This window comes from Balaenoptera borealis, assembly GCF_965194805.1.
Source record: "Balaenoptera borealis genome assembly, chromosome: 15".
NCBI lineage: Eukaryota > Metazoa > Chordata > Mammalia > Artiodactyla > Balaenopteridae > Balaenoptera > Balaenoptera borealis.
Window position 1 is genome coordinate 76218920 of NC_138871.1, and position 11253 is coordinate 76230172.

The window sequence follows — 11253 nt, forward strand, 5'->3', positions numbered from 1 at the left end:
AATTCAACTATCCAGAAGAAAGTGTGGATTCATGTTAATATATTTTACAAGGTCCTATAATTTATCATCCTTTGTTTTTCTTTATGAATAACAGATTTTCCCTCAGCTAAAAAGCACATCGGAGGTTGGGTGGATGGGAGAGAGACCAAGAGCCACTTGCTTTTTCTTCAGTGGAATGGAAGGTCATACAAATTCTTCTCCCTATGAGAGCTTGGCAAAGTTTCGACAGGGGGAATTGCTAGGAAGTCCACGGCAGAGACCCGATTGCAGATGCAGCCACACTTCACGCTGGGGAGGGAAGTGAGGCGCATGGAATGCTCTAGATAGCAATGGTGGCTGACGGTGATGCCAAGCCCTGCCCTGGCGTGCAGAAAATGAGGACATAGCCTTTCTGAGCAGCAAGAGGAACTGTCCAGACACCACCCAGAATTCAGCCCAGATAGACGAGCCTGCACGCAGGGGTAAGGATGGATGACAAGCATATGGGGCCTTGACCTGGTTGGGGAAGGCAAAGCCGTTTCAGATTGCCTATTCCTGACACACCACTGTATTCAGTCATCATCTCAGAACTCGTGTCTCTGGCAGGAATCAATCTTTGCCCAAAGACTATTGACAGCAATGCTTCCTGCCACGCCCCCTCCTCGCCAACACACACCCAGGGGATGAGATTCCACACTGGCTCCTGAGGTTAATATCATCTTCTGGTTTGGCCAGGAAACAGGGCACCATGTTGTAGTTGACGCGAATCTGGTCAAAGTACCTGTGGAGTTCTTTGGTGTGAGAGCGTAGAGGGACCGGCGGCTCTTTTCTCAGATGGAGACGTGAGAACAGAGGAGAGCAAGCTCCAGAGAGGGGAGGGTATTCTCCCACTGGAGCTGATGGAGGCATTCCTGGGAAGGGGAAAAGGCTGTTACAGGAAGGGCAGGGGGACGTCAGACAGACCAAGTGCTGGCCAGGTGAGCTTTTCCCATGGTGACTGGGACGGACTCTATTTTCCAAAGATGAATGCAACAATTTTTGCCACCCACATGCTTTTCTGCAAGTTGATCTTGGCACTCTCCCACCTCCTTGAATCTAGGAGGGCTCTTGACGGCTTTGACAAGTTGAATGTGGTGGAGATGGCACCAGGCCAGTTTGGCTTCCTGCCTTTGGCAAGCAGGCTCTCGGGATGTTCCCTCTGGGAAATCAGCTTCCCTGCTGTGAGAAGCTCAAGCCATTTGGAGAGGCCAAATGTAGGTGCCCCAGTAGGGTGGACAGCCCCACTGAGCTCCCAGCTGATGGCCAGCCACCAGCTGCCAGCCACTAAAACAAGCTAGACGTGCAGCCCAGATGAGCCTTCGGATAACATCAACCCCAACACCATCTGACCGCAATCACATGAGAGACTCCAAGTGGGAAACCACACAGCTGAGCCTGGTTAGCCCACAGAACTCTGAGAGATAATAATAAACTGTCCTTTTAAGCCACCAAGTCTCAGAGTGGCTTGTTGCATATCAATAGTTAAGTAAAATATAGGTATGGCAGGAACCCTGACCAATCAGAATGGATGCTGACTGGCAGTAGGGCTGGAGCAAGGTCCTTAGAGACCTCCTGCTGTGCCAGATGTTCACCCTCTAATCCCCGGAATGTGAGGAGGTCCAGTAACGATGGGGGGAGGGGCTAAGGTGGCAGAAGGGCACCCAGGGAGACTGGGACCACAAGCATTTCAGTATCTTAACAGACATATTCACAAGCATCAGCTGGCATCATCCCTGGCATCCCTCATCCTGGAATTCATACCTACATCCTTGCTGGGCTGTATCAGATATGGAAGGTAACCTGTGCCACTCCTGGGATTCAAGAGTCTCCTGAAAACCCAACACTTTACTTTTTTCGAACCGTTTTCTATCCATGATTGCATTTGATCTTTAAAATTGTACTGAGAGGCAGATGTTACTGGCCCCCATTTGACATGTGAGAAAAATCTGTGGTCCAGAGAAATTGAGGAGGGACAGAGACACTCATAGGAAGTATATTGGTTGGGACATTTTATTTCTGGTTCTGACACCGCCTCGGTCTGGGACTTTAAGCCATTGCTGTGACCTCTTAGAGGCTCCCCATCTCTAAAGTGAACAAATGGGAAGATGATTTCCGAGGGTGCACGTGGTATTACCATTTTCTGATTTTGTGACTTGCCTGAGGTCACCAGGAAGGGAACAGCAGAATCAGGACATGGTCTCAAGGGCCATGACTCCTTGTCCAGTGCTCACACGACTGCCTCCACAGCTGCCTTCCTAAGACATCTTGGTGTCATTATACAATGGGCAGCCTACCTCGATCCCCGGGCCTGGACAGGAGAATGTTTCTCGGTCTATACCCAAAGAAGAGTTTCTCTGCTTGTGCCTCGGGACCTGGGCCTTCTATTCTGATATCCAAGGAATAAATCTTTGGAGGAAGTATGGGCGTGAGGGGAGACAAGGATGGGGAGAGGCATGAGGTGGGGCAGTTCACACTGAATTTCAGCCAGATCTGCCTAGGCTAGCTCTGAGTAAATCCTGCAGCCACCACACAGGAAGCTGCTAATCAGGGCAGACACTGTCTCATTCAGAGGTCCAGGGCCCGTCTTGACCTAGACCTAAGGCAGCATCAGGAGGTGATGGATCTCTCCTGAGACTGTGTGGTTTCCAGGAAAGCATTCCAGAATCTGAAACCGGCTTCAAAGGAATGCGTATCTGCTCACTCCCGCCCTGGCTGGGAACCAGCCCAGGGCACCTTATTCTTATTAGGCTGGAGATGTCTTGGACACTAAGCTTGAAAAATGCACCGAGGATTCTGGCACAGATGGGGAATGGTGTGGCTATGCAGAAAACCCCGTTGTTGGCAGCACTAGACTTTCTCTGAAAGATTTTTGGGGCAAGTAATTTAACTCCTATCTATCTCACATTTTCCAACTTTGAAATGGAAATGAGAAATTTCTTTGTCTTAAAACCTTCTTATACCTGTGAGGCTGGATGGGACAGAGTGGGAGCTGAAGCTTCCATTACCTGCTAGAAGGTGCAATAGATCCAATACCAGAATCAAATCTGAGGGAGACTCTCCAAGTAGAGAACAAAGAAGAGAGTCCAAAGTGGGACTGAAGTGAGAATTAGGGTGCAGAATCTGGAAAGATCAGGTTGGAAGGAGCAAATGTGACTGGATAGAAATGTGGACAAATTCCTGAGAAGGGCACCAACACACCCTGCTCCTCCATACCCTGCATGTGTGTGTGTGTGTGTGTGTGTGTGTGTGTGTGTAGAGAAGGAGGGGGCATTGGCCACTAAAGCAATGAGGAAGACACAGGTTATGCTTTATTATTTATTTACTCTCATCTGAACCTGGATGCAAGGCTGCCAGGGGGTGCCCCACCTTGAGATGATTAATTTTATGTATCAACTTGACCACAGCACCCAGGTGTTTAGTCAGACACTAGTCCAGATATTGCTGTGAAGGTATTTCTTTTAGATGGCATGAACAGTTAAATCAGTAGACCTGATCAGCTCAGTGCTTTGTGACCCCCTAGAGGGGTGGGATAGGGAGGGTTGGAGGGAGATGCAAGAGGGAGGAGATATGGGGATATATGTATATGTATAGCTCATTCACTTTGTTATAAAGCAGAAACTAACACACCATTGTAAAGCAATTATACTTCAATAAAGATGTTTAAAAAATAAATAAATAAATCAGTAGACCTTGAGTAAAGCGGATCGCTCTCTCCATAATGTGGGTGGGCCTCGTTCCATCAGTGGAAGGTCTTAAGAGAAAAAAAGATTGACGTCCCCCAAGAAAGGAATTCTGCTTCCAGACTGGCTACAGGGTCAAAACTGCAACATCCACTCTTCCCTGGGTCTCGAGCCTGTTGGCCAAGCCTGCAGCTTTTGGACTTGCCAACCTCCATAATCACAGGAGCTAATTCCTTAAAATAAATCGGTCTTGGGTCTTCCCTGGTGGCGCAAGTGATTGAGAGTCTGCCTGCCAATGCAGGGGACATGGGTTCGAGCCCTGGTCTGGGAAGATCCCACATGCCACGGAGCAACTGGGCCCGTAAGCCACAACTACTGAGCCTGCGCGTCTGGAGGCTGTGCTCCGCAACAAGAGAGGCCGCAATAGTGAGAGGCCCACGCACCGCGATGAAGAGTGGCCCCCACTCGCCGCAACTGGAGAAAGCCCTCGTGCAGAAACGAAGACCCAACACAGCCAAAAATAAATAAATTAATTAAAAAAAAAAACTTTAAAAAAAAATAAAAAAACAAATCGGACTTTATGTATCTACACCTAAATCTAAATCTACATTTATATCTATCTATATTTCAGAGGAGAGTGGAAGAGAGGTGATTGGGATGATGTCAGGCCAGTGGTGAAGTGGTCTGGGAGCGGTTGATGAGAGCCCTGTGGCAGATTCGTTGATCAGCACCTCGGCCTCAGCACACCCAGAAAATGCAGAAATTCCACCAAGATCTATTCTCTGCCTTCCTCTCCTCTCACTCTACACACAGTTTCCCTGGTTGATTTCATCTGCCATCTCCCATCTGTTCAACAATGTCCTCTTCTTCAATGATTCCCAGATCTCAATCACTGGCCCTGACCTCTCTGCTGAGCTCCAAAACCGTGTTCCCAACTCCTGCTGGACAATCCTTCTAAGAGTTCCATTAGTACCTCACACTCAACATATATAATCTGAATTTATCATTCCCCACCTCCAGAGAAACCCTGCTGCTCCTCCTGGTGAATGGCATTATCATCTACCCACCTTCCCAAGCAATTAACTTGAGAGTCAAGGATAACTCCTCTCTGTGCCGGCCCCTGTCCAATAATCACTAAGGCCTGCTGGTGTTGCCATTAGGATTTTCCCGGTGATAAAGTTACTGTCCTAATTCAACACTCATCTCTGGCCTAACTACTCGAACAGCCCTCTGTTGGTTTCACTGGTCACATCCACAGTCTACCAGGAGGATGCCCCAAGTTGCCCCCTTCATGTTTAGACTCTAAAAAGCAGCATTTTTCTATTTCTTAGAGGTGATGATAATATACTGGTGTGGACATATCTGACTCAAGGGTGGCTGCTTCCAAGGCATTTTGAGCCAGGCTCCTCCAGGCAACTTGGAGAGGCATCATTCTTATTTACATGCTCAAGTCTGCTTGGAGCCTTTGGTCAGTCTTCCCACACCAATCTAGACAGCCCAACCAGCAACTTCTTCCACTCAACTCTATCAGAGGGTCCTCCTGGTCACAAGAATGGAGGCAGAGAAAGGTCCCCCAGGTGACCTGGGTGGGCTTCAAAGCACATTTGCAGTGTAATACGCCCTCTGGGGAAGTTGGCCTGGACCATCAGCACCTTGGAGAGCTCTGACCTCTGTTGGGGAGTTAACTGGACCAGAGTCCTGGATTCTTCTGGGAGTGGTGGCAGGGAAGGAAAGGGTTGATGCTGTCCACCTCATTAACTAGATACCCGGCCCAGCAATTTCAGGGATCTGAAAAATATGAATGGCTCTGAAGTCAGCCCAGACTTGGGTTTCAGGGCCTCTACCTCTGCTCAGATGGTCCATGAGAGGTTGGTGGTTATGAACCTGAGTCCTGGCCAAGCCAGTCTGACACTGAAGGCTAGTGCTCCCCAAGGTTCTGTGCTCAGACTGCGCAGGATTCAGCAGCTTTCACAATTTCACTTCAGGTTAATTGCCAATGAAAAGACAAGCCACCTTTAGAAGTTACCCATCTTTCTGAACCACTGCCATTTGTGCTTTGTTTACTGGAGTCCACCCCTGCCATTCTCACTGTGGACTTTCCAGCAACCTCCGCCCCAGCACCGTAAGATGAACTGGCCAGCAAGGACTTCAGGGAAATGGAGGCTTCAACTTACCTCTTGCTCAATGCGGCAGGGCCTTACACTTTTGAGGGAGGAGACATTGCCTCTGGTCACACACTCAGGAAACTCTGAGAGTAATTCACTGAGTCTGTCTCCAGAGCTGCGCTTTGCTCCCATTTGACCAGAGGCCTCTAAGGCTGAACTAGATGGAGGAGTAGAGCTCCATGTGAAGACAGCTACGTCTGGGCAGTCACAGAAAGCACCGCTGCTCTCCGAAGTTAACTCAGCTGCTTCTCCATTCACTTTTGCTCCCTTGGATCTAGCCCTGCTCTGCCACAGGGCTCTTCAACCTGCCTCTCTGTGTGACAGGCCTCCTGAGCTCCTGCCGCTGAGTCGTCACAGCCTCTGAGTTGCTTTCCAAGTGTTTCCCATTCTCCAGTGTCCCATCCAGTTTTCACAATGGCTCAGAGATACCGGTAGGCTTTTTGGTCGTCCCTCCTTACAAACGAGGAAACCACTGAGAGCTTAGGTGACCTGTCTAGACACACAGAGCTCCTGAGTCCAGTTAGCTGCTCTTTATAATTTCTTAAAAACTGCCATCAGACCAGGACTCCACCATGGTGCCCAGAAACACGGCAGCACGGGCTTGTAACGCCGCCAGTGAAAAAGCAAAAAGAAAGGAAACTACCTTTTGAAGATTATACTCATCTGCCTGAGGTTTGCCCAAGTCCATCTGTTACTCTCTGCCTCTGGAGCACAAGCAAAAAGCAGTTCACTGGAAGCTTGTCAACAGCTTCCTCTGAGGTTCTTGAGATTTCCTGGGGACATTTCCACCTCCTCACCCATGAAGATCAACCAAGGCTCCAAGAGAAAAAGCAGTCCTTTTTAACAAAGACTCACTGGCAAACATTTTGATCCCTGTTTATTTTGTCAAGCTTGCTTTAACTCTTCATATACAATGTCTTTACAAAGAAGATTTGAATCCAATAAAGAGAGAGACTTTTAGCTTTGCCTTCGTCTCCAAATGCCTGAGAGATGTGGCCATAAAGGGAAGACGTACCTAATTAGCCAAGGAAGTTGTGTGAGGCGGGGAGGGGTTCGCTCATCCACAGCTGTGATCAAGCAGCAGCTGTGATGATGCACATGCTGGCCTCAAAGGACGCCGTTTTCTTTTAAGTCTGGTTGCGGTACCTCACTCTGTGTTGCATCTTTAGCCATACTGGACCAGCTAAAACTAAAGGCCACATGGGCACCCCGTGCTGAAGACCAATAAGGTCACACTTCTCTCACCCTCTTCCTCCCTGGGTCCCTGTATCTGAGTCAAATGTGACACCATTCGGAATTAGCACAGATGGTTTATATGCAGTCATGCCTTACTCTCTAACAAGGGGAAAAAAATCTTTGGTTTTGTTTAATTACTTTCAAGGTCCAATTAGAATTTTGCTTTGCATAATAGATGTGCTCTTGGAGGTGTGAAGGTAAATCACTTGCTCTGTATGTGACTCAAATCCTATTTGAAATTTGCTCTTTAAGGAAGCTCAGCTCTGAGCCTTTTTATGAAGAGAGGATCACTGCGGCAAGTTGAAGAATTAACCATCACCTTTATTAGTTAAGGATGGTCAGACCTAGGGCTATCCTTGTCCCAAGGGGCGGAAAACAGCCTCACCTCAAGATGCCCCACAAGGTTGGGCTCCTTCTCCACCTGCTTTCTCCTGGGGCAAAACCGGTCAGGCGGCCTAGACCATCTGAGGATCTCAAACACTCCCCTCTGTTACCTCCTCTCCTCTCTCCTCCGCCATCCTGTCCTAGGATTCCAGCCTCTTGGGGTCCTCATGCTTTCTATCCCTGTAGAAATGTCTGCCCTTGAGGAAGAGGCAACGCAGGCCACTCACTCCAACATGACGATTAGACCCTTATCTCCATCTTCTGCGGTACTAGCATCTCTAACCTCAATTCCAGGGCAGAAGAGGCTCTGTCTCCTGGGAAAGGGTTTCAAGCCTTCTTGGATGGGCAGGAGGAGGAAGAATGTCGGGGACAGAGGCATCTGATGGGGACCGTTAGCCTGGTCTCCCTACAGGTAAGAACAACCCCACAAAGGGCTGCTTTAAGATAAAGAGGGCTCACCCTTAAAATGCTCCCTGGAATTGGGTGTGAGCACCTGCCAGACAGAACCTGAGGTCAGGAGTGAGAGGTTGAAGAAGAGACTGTAGCAGCTGTAAGCATCCAATGCACTCCAGAGCAAGTCTTTTTCTTACCTCTTGGGCGAAGAGTGGGAAATCTGGGTTCCCTCTGGGACACTCACACCCTTGTTGTGACCCACTGGGGTGGCGCCATCTGTGAGCTGGGAATTCATGGCAGTCACCCGTGCACCATGTGGGAGGCACGATGTGAGATCCGCCCCGCCAGGAAGAGCAGGAGTTGGGAAAGGAAGCTACACACTCTTGATACTCAACCCGAACACTTGGAAAATGACCCATCATCTTTGCCTTAAACTTTTCCATACGCTCAACATTATTAGAATTTCTCCTTAACTACACAAATCATCCTCAGGATCCGGGGCAGCTGTACGACAAAATGTTTTGTTCCCCACCCTTTCCCTTGAGTTCTTGTAATGAAAGTTCTTAGTTAACACAAATTACCAGCTTTGCTCTTTACTTTTCTGACAGATGAACAAACATAGGATCATCATTTCTATATAGGCCGGCTAGCCAAATCCATTTCAATTATCTATCACTGGGGTAGAATTCTCCTGGTGAGACAGGAAGACATGGAAGGAGAGTTCCGGGTTGTACTATTAATTCCAGTAAGCAGTTTCATGCTCATCCCCGGAATATAAGAAGGCCTTGAATATAAACCAAACTATAGAGTTGGGGTAGCTAACTTATTTAAAAACAAATAACAACAAAACACTTTTTTACTAATACAAATTGGGAAAAAAAGATAGAGAATATCGTTGAAAAGGCCCAGAGGTGAGACGCAAGAGACCTAAGTTCTCACCGCAGCCCGGCACCTATTCTCCATGTGGCCTTGACATGACCTTGTCACATTCCAGGCCTCAGTTTACTCATCTGTGATACAAAGGGGTGGATTCAATCAGCAATTTCCCATCACACGCTCTGGGCCCTAAAGACCCCAGAAGTTACTTTATGTTTTATTTCAAAATTGTATATTTAAAAATATCTTTAGGCATTGATGAAAGTGTGATTTTAAAACAAGAAGGATAGCCATTTTTAACACTGTGCAGACAGACAATAACTTATGTGACCAGTTTAACTCAGTTTTGTGGCAGACTCAAAACAGAGCTCCCCTTCCACCACCTGCCCCATTAATTGAAGGACATGGAGACTGCAAGACAAACTGCTGCAAAACAGCAATCATTTGGATCTACCCATCACCGCGAATTAGGATTCTCTCCAGACGGTGAAAACAAAATACATACATGAATTGCATTCTGAAACGAAAACACAGCAAGGATCACCATAACACTTAATTTCTAATTTTTTGCACGGATCAAAACAATCTCATTGTGCTTTCTTATTTGTTATAAGCTTGATATTATACAATAAATACATTTGTTGGTTTATTTATTGTGATTTAATTAATCATTAATTAATAATAAATATTAATATATTCATAAATAATGCTTTGCCTGCTTCAAGTTCCATATAAAATTTCATTTGAAAAAATGGTTCCAGTCCTTTACAAATTTTGAAAACCACTGGGCTAATTATCTCTAATTTTCCTTCCAGCAAGAGGATACTTTATTCAAATCCTTCTCTGGGGATAGGGGAATTGTATGACTTCAGGAAGTTTCTGGCTTAATCAGAACCTTCATAAGAAAAACAAACAAACAAACTTGATTCCCACATCTACAAATCGCCCTGAAGAGCTCGGCTCCTTCTCCACAGGGAAGGAATTCTGCAGAAGGAGATTGCCTGTTACTGTGCAAGATTCGGATTCTACCCCATGGATCTCACGTCCTAGTTGCAGAGACTTGTGTGTAGATGGCTGACAGTGAGATAGAATGAAGTCAGGGAGCGGGAAGGAGCCGCACCCTGTCTGAGCATCTACTCTGTGCCAGGCTCCGTAACTGGCATTACACACGTCATTTGATTTATTCTATTTATTGCTACTCAAAACTCTTTGCAGTATTTTTTCCCTCGTACAGATGAGAAAATCGAGGTAGATACCCAGGCAGTGAGTGGCAGAAGCAGGTCTCAGATCTGCGTCACCCCCCCCACACACAAAACAAGCTCCCAGTGGGTGGCGAACAGCACAGCCCGCTCTCCAGCGTGGGGTTCCAGAGGCAGGGATCATCCGTGCAGACCACAGCAGTCAGGGAGTGCTGCAAGGAGGAGCTGGCCTTGGAGCTGGATCTTGAAAGATGAGGAGAAACGCTCCAGGAATCAAAGAGAGGAAAAGTTTCCCAAGCAGAGACAGCATGAGAGAAGCACAGAGAAAAAATGTTTCAGGAGAATGACTGTTCCGGTGGCGGACAACATCTTGTGTGACAGCACCCTGCCCTCCCAGCCGAATCTGCCAGCACCCTGGCACAGGACCCTGGCTGCCAGCAACTCAGACTACCCTCTGTGCCTTCATGTCCCCTCGTCCATTTACCTGGCAAGCTCTTCCTAGCCCACTTCTGCCTGGGGAAGTCTTTCCTGGCCTTCCAGAATTCTGCCAAACCCCACCCGCTATATGCAGCCACTCCTGATCCCCTCGACCAGAGGCAATCTCTCTTGACTCTGAACACCCAGAGTTCTTTTATTTATTCACCGTAAGGTCTCAATGGCTGAACACGCGAGAAATGTTTTCTGGGAAAGATACTGAAATGGAGGCTGGGGTCTCAGCCTCAGCAGTATATGGGCCATCCTCAACCCCCTGCCCCCGGCCCCTGCCCTTGTGGCTCCAGACACTGGAATTCCTCCCCTCGGAGCTGTGATGCTAGGCATGGCTCTGGGTAGAGCGTGCATCTTTAGGACATTTCTTCTCCCTGTGGCCGAGGTCCTAGCACCTAGGAGGTGCTGAGAAGTATTTGTTGAACCCAGCTGAACTCTAGTCCCAGATTCTCCCAGTTCTAACCCATGCCAATGTATTATGTATCTTTTCAAGTAACTCAGGTACTCTGACGACGATCATATTAGTAGCTTGCAGAAAACACTGTCACCTTCAGATTAAACGTAAAGTTCATCTTTCTCACATTTCTCCCAGCAAAACAAAAAAAAAAAAAAAAAGATTTTTATTGTTGCCACTGTTTCCAGACCATTATCCATAAGCTTCAGTCTGCCTTCAAGGACCAGCTCAGGCCACACAGCAGGGCCACCCAGCAGCCCTGCACACACAGAGCTACCCCTATCTGCGGCCTCTGCGCCTGTGATTCCCTCCATTCCCTCCCCCATACTGCCCAGCCTCTGAGCATCTACCCTCGTGAGAAA

General features: G+C 47.7%; 1 protein-coding gene across 1 annotated transcript in view; it reads right to left on the reverse strand.

Annotated features, from left to right (window-relative positions):
- Nucleotides 1–8839, reverse strand: part of LOC309612089 (beta-1,4 N-acetylgalactosaminyltransferase 2-like) — a gene marked incomplete at its 5' end in the record, with an annotated part of 28274 nt that extends 19435 nt beyond the window's left edge. Inside the window, 5 exon segments of the mRNA XM_082357369.1 lie at nt 656–890; nt 2313–2424; nt 5873–6020; nt 7711–7889; nt 8816–8839. Of these exon segments, the coding sequence (XP_082213495.1) occupies nt 656–890; nt 2313–2424; nt 5873–6020; nt 7711–7889; nt 8816–8839 (698 nt within the window).
- Nucleotides 8840–11253: the final 2414 nt, after the last annotated feature.